This window comes from Dendropsophus ebraccatus, chromosome 5 (genome assembly GCF_027789765.1).
Source record: "Dendropsophus ebraccatus isolate aDenEbr1 chromosome 5, aDenEbr1.pat, whole genome shotgun sequence".
NCBI classification, from domain to species: domain Eukaryota; kingdom Metazoa; phylum Chordata; class Amphibia; order Anura; family Hylidae; genus Dendropsophus; species Dendropsophus ebraccatus.
Window position 1 is genome coordinate 138,825,793 of NC_091458.1, and position 20,526 is coordinate 138,846,318.

At 46.2% G+C, this 20,526-nt stretch overlaps 1 protein-coding gene across 1 annotated transcript; it reads right to left on the reverse strand.

Moving 5' to 3' along the window:
• Window positions 1-1,348: 1,348 nt before the first annotated feature.
• Window positions 1,349-16,128, reverse strand: HMGA1 (high mobility group AT-hook 1). Its single transcript, XM_069972573.1, has 6 exons — window positions 16,063-16,128; window positions 11,644-11,755; window positions 6,333-6,401; window positions 4,672-4,755; window positions 4,304-4,354; window positions 1,349-2,383 (listed from the first exon to the last, which is right to left on the reverse strand). Exons 2-6 carry the CDS (start codon window positions 11,734-11,736, stop codon window positions 2,330-2,332), a joined length of 351 nt encoding a protein of 116 aa, XP_069828674.1. The 5' UTR covers window positions 11,737-11,755; window positions 16,063-16,128; the 3' UTR covers window positions 1,349-2,329.
• Window positions 16,129-20,526: the final 4,398 nt, after the last annotated feature.

Sequence of the window (20,526 nt, forward strand, 5' to 3'; positions counted from 1 at the left end):
CCTGGTTGCACTGGTGACTAATTTTAAGACAGAATTTGGCAGAAATCTGCAATCTGCCAATATGACACATTGTCATATGTGTTGTATCTAGTAAAGCCAAATCATTTTTATATTAGAGACTTCCCGGTATGTCAACCCTATTGAAATCAGCAGAAGAAAAAAGACAAACCTTATAAACTAAACCATCGCCTATGTCACTTAACATATTAAAATAAACTGACCCTTGTGGATTCCATTTGTTACCAGTCTCTACTTGAAATACACACCATTAACAGCCACGCTCTTATACAAATACACTGAACTATTCAGGACAAAGACTGTTCGGGCAAAGTCAACTTTTCCCCTATCCACAGTATAGGGGAAAAGTAGGAGATGGCAATGGTGGGGGTTTCAAACCTCCTAAGGATGGGGGAAAAGTTGATTTTGCCCAGACAACTTCTTTAAGACCAATTTTCACTAACTTCTCTATCATTTCTTTTTGGGGAACTTCATTTAAGGCTGTGGAATCGAATCAGTGGTTAAAAGTAACTTTATGCTTAGATTTTTTCCAGAAGGAAGAACAGGTCTTCAAGGAACAGTCAGATGTTATAGCCATTCCACATGTTGAAGCAATTCCAGCTATGTATGCTGATTTCACCAACTCAGATGATTTACAAGAATCCAAAAGCCAGAAAAGACTAGCCTTACCCCCCCTGGACACACCCAGGAAAGTCTGAGAACCACCCAGCTTTACTGCAGTCAGTGTGTCCACAGTCACTGAAGGCTGAGGCTTCTCTGTGGTCCAGCACAAGCTCGTTTCCTCAGTACAGTACAAAGAAACAAGTCAGAAGTGGCAGTGCTCTGGAAACAAATCACCTAAGCAAAGTGTTACCTAATCTAAAGTGCATTTACAGAATTCCATTCTGGTCCACAATGCATCTTGGACAAAAATCTCTACAAAGTCTGTTTCCCAGCAGTGCCCATTAACCCCCCTGCTATGATTATAAAATAGGAGTGATATTAAAACTACCATGGAGATTTTCTTACTGCAGTCCTTTACTGCCCTTACTTGGCTTGCTGTGAAGACATACTACATCACTTTGCCCACAAAGTTTAGGAGAACTGCAGATGAGGAGAGCAGAAGAATGGGGCTAATTGCATCCAAAGCAAAAGATGGATGATTTTATTTTTTTATTTTTTTAAGTGTCAAGCAAGGATCATAGAGACTGCTAAAGCAAGTCTATATTTTTCTTCTTAAAAGACACATACCAGGTACGCTTTAAATATAAAGCACAGTATTTAAAGTTAAATAGACCTAAAAAGAGAAGCAAAAAACTAGAAGTATTATTGGTAAGAAAAAAAATGACCATTGCACTAAAAATGTGAATTTTATTTTAATTTTAAGTAGACATACTCTAGTGCAGTATTCAGATCAGAACTCAAGTGTCCCTCGTCACAGATGGGACATTTAGTCTGAGCAAAACGTGATGACTAGAAACATCAATTTAGTAAAACAAATCTAGTACATTGTATTTGCAGACATAAACCACATACAAAGCACAGACTGCCAATCAGCATTATTCACTACTGGTTAACATTTACTATCCTTGTAACCATAGTAAAACTCATTCCTCTACACATACACACAATGTCATCTACAGATACAGCACAGAGATGTGCGTTCAGATGCAATCACTGCAAGAGGCGGCCGCCCATTTAGAAAAGGACCCTAAAACAATATTTATGGAAATGGATGTTTATAACAAAACTAGTGCAAAACTCAGAGACATGGGCAAAATTTGCACCATTTATAACAGTTCACACTGAGTGTTCCCATAAATGGCCATGCTGTACTGCCATAGTAACCCAGGCACATGTGGATTCATGCCAAGTTACTAGTTAAAAGATGTGCTCTGCCTGAGAATAATTTGCAATGGATAAGTAAATGCAGCCAATGTAACTTTTATGATTCATAGATAAAATTTAACAAAGCAACAAAGTGTCGCACTGAAGAATCTCAAGCGAGGAAAGTACTAAACGTGTCTAGAATATTTACCAATGACAAATTATTAAGTGTAGGGAATTTACTAGTGCATGCTCCTAGAATGGGAATGGCTGATCTAGAGATGACATTAATGCTGGCAGTGACTGGAAGGAAGGCATGAAGAAATATACAGTACTAGCACAGCAGAACTGCCAGCACTAACCATGACCTGAGTATTGTAGCAGGAGACATTAGTACTTTTGTCCCGTCAGTAGTTTAGAAGGTCACCCAGATGTGTCTAACTATAAATGTGGGCTCAAATAGCAAGCCGAGGTTGGTAGAGCGAATGAGGTGATTAGAATGAGGTCACTGATCTTCTGAAGACTCTGCTGTTCCCCCCTCTTCTTCCTCGTCCTCCTCCTGGAAAAATCAAGAAAGGTTAAATCCCATTTATCAAATATTTAGCAGTGTACTAGAGACTTCATGAACCAAAACAAAATAGCAAAGAATTACAGGGAAGAACAGTCACAAAAATCAGAGTCACCTGATTGACAGCTAAGTTTAGATTTTTTCCTTCCTGGTCCTCGAGAAGCCGTATCTTCCATCTACAGACCGGGAACTGTGCTTCACAGTAACAATTTTATCACAATTTACAGAAACAATTTGTGAGGTAAAATCAGGAACACATTTTGCAACTTTGGGGGCTCTTGTTTTACGTTGCGCAACGTAACTGACAATGTGTGTGTATTTTGGAGGTCACCATGATTACAATGATACCCATTAAATTTTTTTAACCCCTTAGCGTCCCATGACGTATCTGGTATGTCATGGTGACACTGGGGGAGTTCAGAGAGGGGTCCCGCTCTGAACGGTGCCACTCCTGATTGTGATCTGCAGCCAGGGAGCGCCTCTATTAGCCGGCGTGGGTCCCGTTGCCGCGTCTGCTAATTAAGCACTTCAATGCAGCTGTCAAACATGACAGCTGCATTGAAGTGCTTTAATAATCTCCCTGGGGTCTAGTGGGAGGGGGGGGGGGGCTGGGGAGATCCGTTCTTCTGCCCGTGTCGGGCCTGATCCCGACTCTGCAATAGTTTCCCCTATTAAAAGTCCAAATCAACCCCCTTTTCCCATTTTATAAATATAAATAAACAAATAAACAAACATATTTGGTATCGCCGCGTGCATAATCGCCCGAACTATTAAATTATCACATTCCTGATCTCACATGGTAAACTGTGTAAGCGCAAAAAAAAAAAAAAAAGGCAAAATTGCACATTTTTGGGGGCGCATCAAATCCAGAAATGTTTTTTTAATAAAAAGCGATCAAAAAGTTGTATATGCCCAATCAAGGTACCGATAGAAAAAACGCATCATGGCACAAAAAATGACACCTCCCACAGCCCCATAGACCAAAGGATAAAAGCGTTATAAGCCTGGGAATAGAGCGATTTTAAACATATATTTGTTAACAATGGTTTGAATTTTTTTCACAAGCCATCAGATAATATAAGTTATACATGTTACATATTGTAATCATAACAACTTGAGGAACATGCATAACAAGTCAGTTTTACCCCAGGGCGAACAGCGTAAACACGAAACTCCCTGAAATGAAAACAAATTCCTTTTTTTCCAATTTGACAGCGCAAATGTTTTTTTCTGGTTTCGCAGCATATTTTATGGGAAAATAAAGTCTGTCATTGCAAAGTAGAATTGGTGTCGCAAAAAAAAAAAAAAAAAAAAGGCTCATGTGGGTCTCTAGGTGAAAAAATGCAAGGGCTATGGCCTTTTAAACAAATTGGAAAAAGCAAAAGCGCAAAAACGAAAATTGGCTTTGACCTTAAGGGGTTAAAAAACAAATAACTAGTACTCGAGGGGGAAAAAAGTTTAAGTCATCCTTCTTACTTTTATTTAAAAATCCCCAGTCTTCCAGTACTTGGCAGCTGCTGTATGTCTCGCAGGAAGTGGTCCTTTCCAGTCGACACATTGGTCTTTGCTGCCACCTCTGTCCATGTCAGGAACTGTCCAGAGCAGTAGCAAATCCCCATAGAAAACCTCTCCTGCTCTGGACAGTTCCTGACATGGAGAGGTGGCAGCATAGAACACAGTGTCAGACTGGAGCGAATACACTACTTCCTCCAGGACATACAGCAGCTAGTAAGTACTGGCAGACTGAGGATTTTATAAATCAAATTAAGTTACTATTCTACATGACTTTTTGAACCCCCCCCCCCCCCCCAGAGTACCCTTTTAACTTTGGAGAAGACAGTGATCGTCTTCGAGACATCTAGATATACGTTGAAACAAGCTTGTAAATATTGTGCTCTATACACAGCTTACCTGCTTTTTAGGGGCTTTATTTTTCCCACTTGCTTTTCCAGCTTCTGATTTCTAAAGGAAAAAGGGAAAAAAAGGCTCTGTTCACAGGGGTATTTCCAAGATCATATTAATGGCTCAGATTTCTATACCCAATATTATATATTATACACACGCCAATTCTTGAGGTCTGTTCCATTGGTGCTTGTGGTTCATTGGCTGCGGTGGCTGAACTGACAAATCAGTTTGACAGTTACCGATAGAATTCAATCTATTCTGGTAGAAATCTATTGTTATCTGCCGAACCCAGAGTCATCCATGCATAGTGCCTATACTGTAAATTTAGGTTCCAATTAAAAGAAGAAGCCAATTCCACCTAGTTTGTCACTCACCTTACTGTTTGCATTACCCCTTTTCTTTGTGCTGCCTTTTGGACGACCACGTGGACGCTTTGTAGTGGGAGAACCACTTGGATCCTGTACACAGAAGAACCTAAACATTAGCCATTGAAATGATGACAGTCAGACATCCCCATTTAAAGGCAACATAGCACCTAAATTTGTTTAAACATCAAGATAGAAAAAGATTGGATCTAGATACTGTGAACCAGGTTTTTAAAAAAATTTTTTTAGTATATAATGGGTGCTTCCCTTTGGAAGTTAATGAGCTCTCATGTCCTTTGGAAGTTAACCCCTTCAAGACAGAGCACTCTATGCCCGGATGTCCATGTCAAATTAATGCAATGTTCCTCCTGGCCTTCTAAGCCATAGCGCCTTTATTTTTCCCACCTACAAGGCTGGTTGCAGTGTAATTTTTTGCACCATGATCTCTCGTTTTTATTAAAGGGAACCTGTCAGCCCAGCTGCCGGGAAGAAGCCCGCTCATTTCCCCCGGTGAAGCCCCTTATACTTAACCCTTCCTCAAAGTCCCGGTCCCAGACCCCGTCCCGCAGCTGAGAAATCCCTGTCGGGCGCCGTGCGCACGCTCACCAGAGATGAGTCCGACGCCAATAGAGAATGACTGCTCCAGTCATTCTCTATTGGTGTCGGACTCATCTCTGGTTGCTAACGGGAAGGGGTTAATAAGCTCTCCTTACCAAAACCACCACCAAAAGGCATGTTTAGTGGGCTCTTAGTACTTAAAGTGAACCTGTCGGCTGCATATTACATTCCGAGCTGTTGACACTGTTAGGTCAAGGAAAGACAGGGTAACTTCATATAATTGTCCATGCTTCCATAACACCCCATCCCATTCACAGCAGGAATAGGGATTGGACCATTACAGACCGCAGCCATTCTGGGGGATGGTAATGTAATGCCTCTGACCGAGCAGTTTGGAACCTGAATAGCAACTGACAGACTATATTCAAAAGGGGTTTTCCCGCAAAATTAAGTTATGTCATAACCTCAGGTTAGTAAATAACTTAGGGTCCCTTTACACACAGATTATCTGGCAGATTTTTGCAGCCAAAGCCAGGAATGGATTTGAAGAGAAAAATCTCAGTCTTGCTTTTATGATCTGTTCTGTTTATAGTCTGGCTGCTTTAACTGCAAAAATCCATCAGATAATCTGTGTTGGTAAAGGGACCCTAACTGTGGGGATCCCGCAGGACTTCACAAGGAAGACTTTGGTCACCATTTTTGAACGGAGTGGCAGTCATGCATGTGCATGGCAGCTTCATTCATTCCCTATGGAAGCCCCAAGAAACTGTTGAATGCAGTGGTCAGCTATCACAGAGAACAAATGGTGTGGCGGTCATGGAGAGCAGGGATAGGGCATAAGCCATCACTGTCAGATAGGGGCACTTCAATGGAAAGGCTTTTTCAGGCACAGTTAAAAAGCAACAGGCTGACAAGCCATCGGCCGACCTTGGTGAAGGGATTTGCAAAGTGCAAAGGACACTAGTGACACTCCATATTGACATTTAACATTGTATGATTTATATGAATTGTGTTAATAAAAACAGTTTTGATGGCTCATTCACAGCACGACTTGTGCCTTCATATGTCAAGCAACAGAGTTTCTTTCCGCATAGAATAATAAGTGGTCTTACCCTGCTTTCCTTTGAATCACTCTCTACCTGTGCGGGGGAGGACGGCTTGGTGGCTTTGCTTGTAGTCTCCTTTACAAGAGAAACACTGGGTAAGTCTACCACATACTATTCTTTATCTAACCATAAGCAAGATGTATGTTGTTAATATCAGAACTAGATTTCTACAGAAGCTACAGCAATCCAAAGACTAGATTGGTAATTCTACTTTGTTATATTTAGGTGTATCTGGAAGAAAACCACTGGGTTCTACTCCTATACACCCCCTACAAAATGAAAGTTTCCAGTCAAGTGCAACAAACATGTTAATCACAGCTAACAGTGGCCCACGGTGGGAGAGCCCCCACCCCAAACAGAACTTATAGAGTCCCTTGTGTTGTTGGACTTTTCGTCATACAGCAAAAAAAGGTGGAACACCTCTTAGCAGTAGTCATGAGCGAACTTGCCGAACATCCGTGGTCATTCGAACCAGAGTGCTCGGCATTTGACTCCCGGTGGCTGAAGTTGGATGCAGCCCAAGAGCCACTAGGAAAACAGATACAGCCATAGGCTGTACCCATGTTTTCCAGAACTCCCTAGGTCTGCATTCAACTTTTCCAGCCACTGGGAGTCAAATGCCGAGCACTCTGGTTTGGACGACCCCGAATGTTCCGGGAGTTCACACTTTTTACATTTTGATGCATAATGTGTGCCAATATAAGTGTCAAAAAATGTGTGCAATGTACACCTTCTGCTTTCAATGGGAACACATGGTGCAGTTCACAATTAATTGCAGCATGCATCTTTCTGGAGCACATTTAATGATGCTGGAGTGTAAGCGACATCACTTATTCCAAGCGCATTTCTTTGGAACATGTTGGAGATGCATCTGCCATTAAATTAGGCTAATCGGCATGCATGACCTATCAAAATTTAGTCCAAAGTCAAAATATGCTGCAAAAATCTAAGGCTAGCACACAGAAAAACTGCTGTGTGAATATACCCATAGGATTACCACAAAGAAAGGATACGGAAAGTATCACAACCGCACCGTATGCCTTAGGCAACAATCCTCACTACAGGATCTCCACAAATCCTGTAAGTCCAACGTAGTGAGAGGAAAAAAAACGTGTTAATACACCTGTACCTTCTTCCTGAAGCGCATGAAGGGGTCTATCCTCCGAAACGTCCGCAGGACACCAGGTGGACGCTTGGGTTTTTGAACAGCCTGTGAGCAAAGTTATTGTACCCAGTACTGTGAAATAACTTCTATATGGATTGAAAGTCAAGTTCGTGGATTCCTTTCTTTGTGGTGATCCGGATACAGAGGACTACGGCGCTGAAGAACTGAGGTACAGGTGTATTTAACACGTTTTTTTTCTCTCATTACACACTAAGTTGGACTCATAGGATTCCATTATTAGACAAAGTGATTATTTGTTTCCACCAATTAACAACAAACAATTGCAAACTAGGGCTTTTGGGAACAACCTGAAATCATTCCTTTAATACACGGAACCACAGTAGTTACAATTGTTTGTATACTCTAGTACACCAACAATTGTAATTACTAAAGAACAGTGCTTACATACACCAAAAGATTTGCAAACTATTAACAATGATTTTATGCTGGGCTCAAAACATGCAGTCAATGACACAAACAAATTTTACCCTGGCGCCCTATGATGGCACCCCTGGAGAGGACCTCCCACCACAGGACAGGAAACCTGTTAAAATAAAATCTTGACATGCCTCTCCACACCTCAGTTCAGGATTTCAGTCCTGCAGATAGGAGGCCTGTGAAGCATGTCCAACTCCAGGATAAGGATCTACCTGCTGCCTGGTAGGGTCTGCCTCAGTGTGCGCCCACATCCCAATTCACCATAGCACACAATGGAAAGTGTGGCCAGAGCTGCACTTGTCATTGTGTGAACAGTCAGTGGTGTGCGGCCGCTATGTGTATATACTCCAGCCTGGATTCCCTCTGACTGCAGTGCAACATAACTTTTCTATTAATCACAGCCGTTGTTCCAAATAGCCCCTAAGGTAAAGTTATGTTTAATCCCATATAATGGAGAATTCTTGTTCGGGCCTGCGTTGGATTCTTTGTTGGAAAAAGCATAAAAAAAAAAAATATATATATATATATATATATTCCCCAACCAGTATGGGAATCAGAATTCCCCCTGGAATAAGAAACAGTATAAAAAGCCCTTTCAGCCCCCCCCCCCCCACGATAACAGAAAATTCCAGGTGCCAGGGAAAGTGTTCCTGTTTAACAACCCCAAACCATCCCAACAATCACAAGGTCCCAGTGGGAGACCGTCTGACTGTTTGCCCAGGTCTGGAGGGACATGTCCTCCAGCCCTTGGGTTTTAAGAACAGTGTCGTTTTTATTAATCCTGGAGATTGGGAGTTTTCCCAAAGTCAAATATCTTCCTACCCGAATCCTCTTAGACCAAGTCAAACAGAAGATAGAGCTTCACTCCAAAAAACAAAACAAAAAAAAACAAAAACAAAACAAAACAAAACCACACAACACACCTTTCCTTTCAGATAGTCTTCACAGAACCAGATCTCTCATACCTGTCTGCAGTACACCTCAAAGGCTCACTCACTAGACTCATGCAGGACTCATCTGTCAGTCAGAATGGACACTGAACAAAGTGTTCAGTCTGGTCCTAGAAAGGTTTGGTTCTCTGACAGTGGACTGGTTTGAAACCAGGATTTAAACAAAAAAGGTATCCAAATTCTTCTCCCTTGGGGGAACAAGAGAGGCTACGCCTTCCCTCCATTCAATTTGATTCCCAGGGTGATAAGAAAAGTAGTGGAGGACAGGGCAGTGATAATACTAATGGCTCCCTTCTGGCCAGGAAGACCATGGTTCACCCTCTTCAGACAGAGTTCACAAGGCCAACCATGGATTCTCCCAGACAGATAAGATCCCCTTCACCAGGGACCAATCAACATCCAGGGGAACCCCAACTGCATTTGACAGCCTGGATACTGAAAGGCTTATATTAAGAAGTAGGAAAGCTGTTACATCATCTATTTGAGAGTTTGGAGAGCTTTCCTAAAATTTGCTGAGGGAAGGCAGGATCCTCTAGGAAAACCTAACCTTCATCTAAAAGTTTTCTGTAGGCAGGATTAAATAAGAACCTTAGACACAGTACTCTAAAAGTACAAGTTTCTGCACTTAATTCTTTTTTTTAACTTCACAAGCTAGCAGAGAAAATTCTGATCAAAAGGTTCATCACAGCAGCAGCAAGACTTAATTTCCCCTAAACGTAACAGTTCCTCCTTGGGATCTCAATCTAGTACTAGATGCTCTCTCATAAGACCACCGTTTGAACCTCTAGAAGATTCATGCATCAAAATGTGGTCTATCTTCCTTATAGCCATAACTACTGCACACAGGGTAGGAGAGCTGCAGGCCCATAGCTTATCCCCCATACGCAAATATTAGAAAGTCATGAAGACTCTTCCCTCTTTTTGCCTAGTGTCGGAGTTTCATAAGAAACAAGAAATTGTCTTCCCCTCCTTTTGTGTTAATGCCTCTAATGGGGGGGTATAAGAGAAAGATCACTGATCTCATGAAGACCAGCCAAAGATAACACTGCTGGTTAACCGCTCAATGTAGTGAAATCCTAGGTCCATCGCTCCCTGGTAAACATGAATATGCAAAAAAAGCCAGTGGAGCTTCATTTAAGAGTCTCGAAACACAGGAATAGCCAGATATCCTCTCCGGGAAGGGGCGGCTCCTGTAGGGAAACCACCATATTAGGTGGTCCTATAAGTCAAGGTAATGAGGGAAAAACCAAGGCCAGGAATCAATCCACAGACAGCTGTTTCGTGTTGTTGCCCCTCATCAGTGTGGAGCAGTATTCTGGCTAGGTGGGAGCAATGCCAGGTAGAGCCATAAGAGAAACAGATCACTGATATCCTTTGGCTGGTCTCCCTGAGAACACTGCCAGCTGCTAGTTAAAGCGCTCAATGCAGGGAAATCCTAGGTGCATTGCTCCCTAATAGGGGGGGAGCAGACGTACCATACTTAAGATATTTAGGGAGACCTCCTCTGACATCTAAATGTGACCAGTACCTTTCATTCATCTGAAAATCTGTTACTACAATTTCATCAGACAGGCCATCAATATTGCATAGTCAGCCCAGAATAAGGGCCCTATTACACAGAGATAATCGGCCGAATCGGGCAGATTATTGCTCCGTGTAATAGAGACAACGATCAGCCGAAACAACGATCGGCTGATCGTTGGTTTAGGTTTGTACATGCAATAGTGATGCACGGCCAACAGATGACAATTGACCAAACACCTGATTCCTTCACTCTGCATGCTCTTCTCTTGCTAACGATGTCCATGCAGCCCTTATGGTGCGTTTACACAGATTTAGCTGACAGATTTCTTAAGCCAAAGCCAGGAAGAGACTAAACAGGGAACAGGTCATGAAGGAAAAAATGTGATATCTCCTCTTTCCAAATCCATTCCTGGCTTTGGCTTCCAAAATCTGTCATATAAATCTCTGTGTAAACACACCATTAGTGTCCGATTATAGGGCAGTCTAATAGGTCCAGTAAACAAGCGCCGATCTAGCAGATCATTTTAGTAAACACGTGCCGATCGGGCCGCCGTTGGCCCGCATAATAGGATCCCAAGTCTCCTGCTTATATTACAGCTCACTCTACTAGGGCAGGAAAAGTTGTCGCCTCCCTAGATCAGATCTTTAGGGCAGTCACATGGTCTTCTGTTCATACCTTCCTTAGACACATCCATAGGCTACAACTAAATTCTTTTTCAGACTGAAAAGTACTGTTTTCCCTCCCTTGGTGGATTGCTTGTTTCAGTCCTCCAGGGGTGCTGTCATTGGGCACCAGGGTAAAAGTTTGATTACTAACAGGTAATCTTGTTTTATAGCCCATGACTGTTCATTCCCCAGTATATTTTTTATGTATATATTTGTTATTTCTTTTGGTATATAAATTTCCACTGTGATTGAGTACTTGGTAAGAACTGAGGTGTGGAGAGGTGTGTCAAGATTTTATCTTCACAGATTTCTTTTCCTGTGGTAGGCGGTCCATTCCAGGGGTGCAGTCATGGGCTTATGAAAACAAGATTACTGGTTAGTAATCATGTTTTTTGTTAGTAGTTTGATCATTGCCTGCATAGGCAGAAAGATTATTGCCTAAATTTAAATATAATGAATTTTACACAATAATCTTTCCATGTAATAGGGCCCTATAAGCAACTTATGCTTCAGCTAAATCAATTAACTTCCACAAAAGGAGTAAAACAGAACACGCTCTTAGTGCAGCACATACCTGTGGCTTTTTTCGAGGACGACCTCTCCCACGTTTCTCGGTCTCCTCTGCAGAAGCCCCCTTTGCAGCAGTCTTAGCCTTTGAGTCACTCATGCCGACACCTCTGCAAAGACTGGAGAACATAAGATCCTCACTTAGAATAATTTTCCCAAACAGAAAAAATTTGATGGGATATTAAACAAGCTTTCTAAGGGTACAACCACACTGGGCGGATCCCTGCCCTGTACACTCTATGGGCAGACAAACGCGCAGCAGGATGGACATCCCGCTGCAAGTTTGTCAGCAGCCCGCCCCGTTAACCCCCAGGAGCGTATACATCACTGGGTCCTGCTCTGGCTTGCTTCGGGGTTCCCAGCAGGTTCCGCTCAGCCAATCAGCGCGCAGCCCCAAAGCAAGTCGGAGTGTGGAACAGGTAATATATACGCTCCAGCTGGCCGGGGGTTAACGTGGCAGGCTGCTGACAAACTCGCAGCGGGATGTCCATCCTGCCGCAAGTTTGTCTGCCCATAGAGTCTACAGAGCAGGGATCCGCAGCAGGTCTCGCTGTGAATTCGCATCTGTAGTGCTCCATAGTGTCTGCAATTGCGGACAGAACGGATGTGTGAATGTAGCCCAAGGCTGCATTCCCACGTTCAGTGATCCTGACGGATCACGGACTTGGAATGCATGTACCGGAGTCCCCCCGCACCCGGACAGCATCTGTAATTAGATGCTGGGAGCGGGGGAGACTATTCATAAGCGGTGCTGTTACTACAGCGCGGCGCTTATGAATACAGTCTCCCCCGCTCCCAACATCTAATTACAGATGCTGTCCGGGCACGGGGGGAACCCGGTACATGCATTCCACGTCCGTGATCTGTCAGGATCACGGAACGTGGGAATGCAGCCTAAGTGTACTACGTGTCCCTTTCCCTGGTGTCTAGTGTCCTAGGCTTGCAACTCTTCGTTCCCCCTCCCCGCCCTACTCATCATTAGGAATGCCCCAGGCACGATATCTCTTAATCACCACTGAACAATGCACATGTGCACCACTTAAGACAAGAGATAAATAGCAGAAATCCTAACCTGGGGCCTTCCTAATGGTGAAGAGGGTGGGGAGGAGAGACAGGGTAGGCCTAGGGCACAGACACTAGGCAACGCCAATTTGACACAGGGTTGAAAGTTGTTTTTTTAGGACAATAAGGCTGGGTTTACATATGTCTAGCGGTGCAGCGACGTTTCCCTCCAGCGCAGGAGAAAAGCACCGGAGAGAAACGCATCATTGAACTGATCCCAATGTTTTCAACGGGATCGTTCAAAACATGCGTCGGGAAATCGTAACCGCCGCATCGCCGGACCATCGGTGCATCTTGCAGCGTCCTGACGGACCACCGCTCCGGCGTCGCACTCATTGAAACAAATAGAGCGCCGGATGCCTGGCCGGCGCCCAGGGGGGAATGCCCCCACCCCCGCTCTCACCCCTTTCCTTTGTCAATTCCGGTCCCTGCACACACAGCACTTTGACATGTGCAGCGCTCGCCGGCTGAGTGGGGGGGTGCTCGGACGGGACTGGTGCCTGTCCCCCTCGCCGATGCCAGTCCTGTTCGAGCGCCCCCCCCCGGCAAGCGCTGCACATGTACTGTGTGTGCAGGGACGCCGGCATGTCACAGCTGACCTGTAGTCCACAGTGCTGTAAGGAATGGATGTGCTGCAGCAGGCAGGATAAGGTATTGCTGTGTATGGCATCCTGCCTGCTGCAGAACATCCATTCCTCCTATGTTACAGCACTGTACTGTTACTGAGGGCACTACAGGTCCCAGCATGCACCTCCCTGTATAGTAATGCACCCCTATACAGCAATAAATCCCTCTGCCTGTTGCTCCCCCAGTAATATATAGCCCCCCCCTGTTGCTCCCCCAGTAATATATAGCCCCCGTTGCTTCCCCAGTAATATAGAGCCCCCTATGCGCTCTCCCCCTGTAGTATATAGCCTCCCTGTGCGCTCTCCCCAGTAGTATATAGCCCACCTGTGCGCTCTCCCCAGTAGTATATAGCCCACCTGTGCGCTCTCCCCCGTAGTATATAGCCCCCCTGTGTCCTCTCCCCCTGCCATATAGTCCCCCTGTGCGCTCTACCCCTCCCAAATAGCCCCCCTTTGAGCTACCCCCATTGAAAAGGACAAGAAAACATAGGGAAAGAAATGTCAACTGATGAGAGCAACTTGTGACAACTGATGGAAAATTATGGTTTTTAATGAAAAGGATAGAAAAACTGATGACAACCGATGCATTTTTGGCATCAGTTGTGGTCAGTTTTTGGAAAAAAAAACCCAGTTTTTGGAAAAAAAAACCCACAACTGATTCAAACTTATATACGTAAACCCAGCCTAACTGCATCACCTGACGAATGGACTCTAGGACAGATCTTGGATTAAAAGCAGCTAACCGAAGGTACAAGTGGTTGGGGCACAGAGTCGCTTTAAAGGGGCGATGTTATATTCCAAATTTACAAGCATTTTTAAATATGTAGTTTGACTCACTAATAACATGGGAACCTATCACCCGGGAGAGAACCAAGCCAACCACAGACACTTACCACCTGCGCACTTGATATGAAAATAGTCCGATGTCCAAAGGAGCAGTGATTTTCTAAGGACATCGGACTCCTCATTTCCCCATTGAGCGTACAGATGAGTGGGTAGTAATTTCTCTGCATTGGGACCGGCAGGAGGGTATAAGTATGGGGGGGGGGGGCTCTATTGAGGAGGTTCTGCCCCACGTGCCAGGTTCCCGTTTAAATGTAAATGTCATTTCATTTTTGCATAAATCAGTAGTACAAGCAATTTGGAAAAAAAAAATAATTCTGTAATAGGTTTTATTAGGCAAAATAGTTTCCTTCTGTAATCAAAAAGCTGTTTTACAGCCTCCCCCCTCACTTCTTATTTGTTCATTATCAGGCAAAGTCGTCTTCATTACTGAGAAGCAAAGTGAAGAAGGGTTTACAGTGTCCATTATAACCTATGGAGGGTTGGGGAGAATGAGCAGGAATAGACTATCTGGGCACATAAGATTCTGAATTCACAGGTCAGACTGCTCAGTGCTGGTCTGGGAAATTAGTAAGGTAAGATTGCAGGATGTTGTGCTGTGCTGGCTCCTCAACAGGGCTGGTTCTCTCCTCTCTGTGCTCAGGCAACCCACTTGACCCCTCCATAGACCATAATGGACACAAAACTTGCTTCTTCTGAAAGGGGGGGGGGGATGGTGATATGAAAACCGTACAGAAAGAGGCTTGTGGTTAATAAAACTTATTAGCAGCTGCATTTAAGTGGGTTAGTTCCCCCCCTTCCCCCCCAATCATCCATGGTGATCTAGCGGTGAGGAGCAATCCCTGCGTCGGACAGGGCCTCAGCGCAGTAATGACACTGATCACAGCTTGGCATTCGATTGCTACAGGCTCTAGCACAAATCTCATTGATCAATGCAGTATATATGTACTGCATTGAGCGCTATCAAAGATTAGTAGTTATAAAAGGAGTTCCCCAAGGAGACTTCAAATTACAGTGTAAAAAAAATAAAGTGCTCAATAAAAAACAAAACAAAACCCACCATTCTGTCACCACGCTATTCAAATTTTATAAAAAGAAATAATTTAATTTTACTATGTCAGGATTTGCCCAAATTTTTTAATTATGGCACTCCATAGGTGGGGGCCCTTAATATGCCAGGAGCCATGGTAGGGGTGCTGCACGGACACAGGAGGGGCTGCACACAGGGGGCCGGCTCCCCAGCTCTGCACGGAGACACGCACAGGGTCCGTATCCTTTTGTTCTCGGACCAGGCAGAGCCGCAGCCCGGGCTGTTATGGCGCGGCCGGGCACCGTGCAGCATGTGGCCTGCTGCTTCCTGGGGAGACGAGCCGCCCCATCCCCACAGCTGTGAGGGCTCCTCCCGTGCCGCCAGCACCTGAGGCCGCGCACACCTCACCAGCCCGCCACATGCATCTCCCGTCCTCCCCCTCCACCGTGCGTTATAGGGAGAGGCGGCAGACCCCCGGGTGCGGTACCGCGGCCGCCATCTCCACAAGCGTTATATGTGCCCACCCGCTGCCCCGGACCGGTTACCAGGCGGAAGATAAGCGCGATACTTACCCCGTGTGTGCAGGAGAGAAGGACAATTACCCCTCCCCTCCCCCGCTCCTATATTTATACTATCAGAGCAGATTAAAGGCTTGGGGGGGCGGGTTGTGTCCTGCGATGTCATCGGGTGGGAGGGGACGGTGAGGCGGCAACCTGCTCTCCTCATAGTCCGCAGGGACCACACATACACTACACAGGTGGCGGGGCTTCTCTGCTGGGTAATACGGGACCATGGCTCCATAAGGCACAGGAGCCGGGTGTGAGGTGAATGTGTGCCCGACCCGCATCTAGGGGGGAGAGATTACCTCACACACGACGTATAGACAAGGAAACGTCGTGAGAGGCCACGCCTCCACGTGACTGCACATGGCACCTCATCACACCTCCAAGGATGGCACCTCATCGCACCTCCACATTAACCCCTCAAGTGGCACCTCCACATTAACCCCTCAATGATGGCGCCTTATTACACCTCCACATTAACCCCTCAAATGGCGCCTCATTATTCCTCCACATTAACCCCTCAATGATGGCACCTCATCGCACCTCCACATTAACCCCTCAAGGATGGCGCCTCCTCTCTCCTCCACATTAACCCAAGGATGGCGCCTTATCACACCTCCACATTAACACCTCAAGTGGCACCTCATCGCTCCTCCACATTAACCCCTCAAGTGGCACCTCATCACTCCTCCACATTAACCCCTCAATGATGGCACCTTATCACACCTCCACATTAACCCCTCAAATGGCGCCTCATTATTCCTCCACATTAACCCCTCAAGGATGGCGCCTCATCGCACCTTCACATTAACCCCTCAAGGATGGCGCCTCATCGCACCTTCACATTAACCCCTCAAGTGGCGCCTCATTGCACCTCCACATCAACCCCTCAAGTGGCGCCTCATTGCACCTCCACATTAACCCCTCAAGGATGGCGCCTCCTCTCTCCTCCACATTAACCCCTCAAGGATGGCGCCTTATCACACCTCCACATTAACCCCTCAAATGGCGCCTCATCATTCCTCCACATTAACCCCTCAATGATGGCACCTCATCGCACCTCCACATTAACCCCTCAAATGGCGCCTCATTATTCCTCCACATTAACCCCTCAATGATGGCACCTCATCGCACCTCCACATTAACCCCTCAAGGATGGCGCCTCCTCTCTCCTCCACACTAACCCCTAAAGGATGGCGCCTTATCACACCTCCACATTAACCCCTCAAATGGCGCCTCATCATTCCTCCACATTAACCCCTCAATGATGGCACCTCATCTCTCCTCCACATTAACTCCTCAAGGATGGTGCCTTATCACATCTCCACATTAACCCCTCAAGGATGGCGCCTCATCGCACCTTCACATTAACCCCTCAAGGATGGCGCCTCATCACTCCTCCACATTAACCCCTCAAGGATGGCGCCTCATCGCACCTCCACATCAACCCCTCAAGTGGCGCCTCATTGCACCTCCACATTAACCCCTCAAGGATGGCGCCTCCTCTCTCCTCCACATTAACCCCTCAAGGATGGCGCCTTATCACACCTCCACATTAACCCCTCAAATGGCGCCTCATCATTCCTTCACATTAACCCTTCAAGGATGGCACCTTATCGCACCTCTACATTAACCCCTCAAGGATGGTATCTCCTCACTCCTCCACACTTAAGGATTGCGCCTTATTATATCTCCACATTAAGGCCATGTTCACTCAACGTAAGTTTTATATTAATCACGGCTGTTGTTGCCGATTTGCAACAACGGCAGTGATTAATACAAAATTTACGTTGCACTGCAGTCAGTGGGATTCCGGCCAGAGTATACACTCCAGCCGGGATCCCTAGCAGCCGCAGGAAAAACTGACATGTCAGTTTTCTGTGGCTGCTATTCATTGAATAACGGCCACACAGATATGTCGGTTCACACAATGGAGAATGCAGCTCCAGCCTCACTCTCCATTGTCGGCTATGGTGAATTGGGATGCGGGAGCACAAGGTTGTGCCTGCATCCCAATTCAGCATAAATGAAGTTCATCCAGCCGGTACTGCACTTCACTGACACTGGCCGTTCTGTGTCTTACATAGTGTGAACATGGCCTAACCCTTTTAGGATGGTGCCTTATCACACTTCACATTAACTCCTCAAGGATGGCACCTCGTCACACCTCCGCTTTAACCCCTCAAGAATGGCGCCTCATTGCACCTCCACATTAACCCCTTAAAGTGAATGTACCATTAGGCCCGGGCTGAAGCACTGGAGGCGGACCGACCCACCCCCAGTGGGAGGAAACCCCCGCCTCTCTATGATACGGCTCCATTGGTTGAAGCCACCCAGCCTGCAGTTTCACATGTGTGTTGGATCAGAACTCAGGAGTCCGGACCAATTGCATTCTGGTCCAGGCTCCTGGTCCTGTATTTAAAGAGCCAGCGGTCATTTCCTGATCGCTGGCTATTAGGGTTTATACCCTGATCCCAGCTCCCACTGTCTATTCCTGCGATCCCCTTTCCTAATCCCTCTGCTTGCTCGACTTGTTACCTGACCTCCCGTCTGACCTTTACTATCCAATTGTTTCCCAATTTTGTACTGCGTTGTCCGTTTGGTTCTAACTTGGCCTGTTGACTCTCCTTTGTTGTGTTTGTTTGTCTGTCTTGTTCTGTGTGACACTTATACAGTATAAGGCACGTCTTCGTGGTTGTCCATGGCTGCCTAGGGCCGTTTGAGGCAAGTAGGTAGGGACAGTGGGTGAGTTCAGACTTAGGGCCCACTGTCTCGTCTCATCCATACGTCCCCGTCCTGACACATACACAATGGAGAACTGCTAACAATGCCAGATATCTGTCATATAGAGGTCAGACATAGGCCCAGATTTATCAGTTCTCTGTTAGCGTCCGCCCTCCTGAATCATCACAACCCAACAGGAACTACCCGCTACCAGCTGTGTCCCACCTCACTCACAGATTGGCTGAGTGGGAATGTCTAAGTTGGGCCATGACATCACAGGATCAGGAGTAGTATATAGACCCCCTGTGTGCTGCACCAGTATTATATAGATCCATGTGTGCTCCCCCAGTAGTATATAGATCACTGTGTGCTCCTCCAGCAGTATCTAGACCCCTTGTGTGCTCCCCCAGTTATATATAGACCCCCTGTGTGCTCCCCGTTATATATAGACCCCCTGGGTGCTGCCCCCAGTAGTATATAGACCCCCTGTGTGGTTCCCCCAGTAGTATATAGACCCCCTGTGTGCTCCCAGTTATATATAGACCCCCTGGGTGCTGCCCCCAGTAGTATATAGACCCCCTGTGTGCCCCACCAGTAGTATATAGACCCTCTGTGTGTTCCCCCAGTAGTATATAGACCCCCTGTGTGCCCCACCAGTAGTATATAGACCTCTGTGTGCTCCTCCAGTAATATATAGACCCCCTGTGTGCTGCCCCCAGTCGTATATACCCAGTGTGCTGCCCCCAGTTACATATACCCCCGTGTGCTTCCCCACTAGTATATAGACCCCCTATGTGCTCCCCCACTTGTATATAGCTCCCCTGTGTGCTCCCCCACTTGAATATAGAGCTCCTGTGTACTCCCCCACTTGGATATAGACCCCTGTGTGCTCCTCCAGTAGTATATAAACCCCCTGTGTGGTTCCCCCAGTAGTATATAGACCCCCTGTGTGCTCCACCAGTATTATATAGATCCCTGTGTGCTCCCCCAGTTATATATAGACCCCCTGTGTGCTCCCCCAGTTATATATATAGACCCCCTGTGTGCTCCGTGTTATATATAGACCCCCTGGGTGCTGCCCCCAGTAGTATATAGACCCCCTGTGTGCCCCACCAGTAGTATATAACCCTCTGTGTGTTCCCCCAGTAGTATATAGACCCCCTGTGTGCCCCACCAGTATTATATAGATCCCTGTGTGCTCCCCCAGTTATATATAGACCCCCTGTGTGCTCCCTGTTATATATAGACCCCCTGGGTGCTGCCCCCAGTAGTATATAGACCCCCTGTGTGCCCCACCAGTAGTATATAACCCTCTATGTGTTCCCCCAGTAGTATATAGACCCCCTGTGTGCCCCGCCAGTAGTATATAGACCTCTGTGTGCTCCTCCAGTAGTATATAGACCCCCTGTGTGCTGCCCCAGTAGTATATAGACCCCTGTGTGCCCCCCAGTTATATATAGACCCCCTGTGTGCTGCCTCAGCAGTATAAAGACCCCCTGTGTGCCCCACCAGTAGTATATAGACCCCTGTGTGTTCCCCCAGTAGTATAAAGACCCCCTGTGTGCCCCACCAGTAGTATTTAGACCCCTGTGTGCTACCCCAGTAGTATATAGACCCCCTGTGTGCTACCCCAGTAGTTTATAGACCCCTTGTGTGCTCCCCCAGTAGTATATAGCCCCCCTCTGTGCTCCCCCACTTGGATATAGACCTCCTGTGTGCTCCCCCAGTTGTGTATAGACCCCATTCTGCTGCCCCAAGTAGTATAAAGACCCCCTGTGTGCTGACCCAAGTAGTATATAGACCCCCCTGAGAAGCCCCAGTAGTCTATAGCCCCCCTGTGTGCTCCCCCAGTTATATATAGCCCCCCTGTGTCTTCCCCATTATATAGCCCCACTGTGTGCTCCCCCCATTTATATAGACCCCCGCTGTGCGCTCCCCCAGTTACACAGTCCCCTGTGTGCTCCCCCTCCCATATAGTATATAACACAATAAAACAAACACTTATACTCACCTGGGTCCGGGCGTCTCCTCTTCTCTTCACT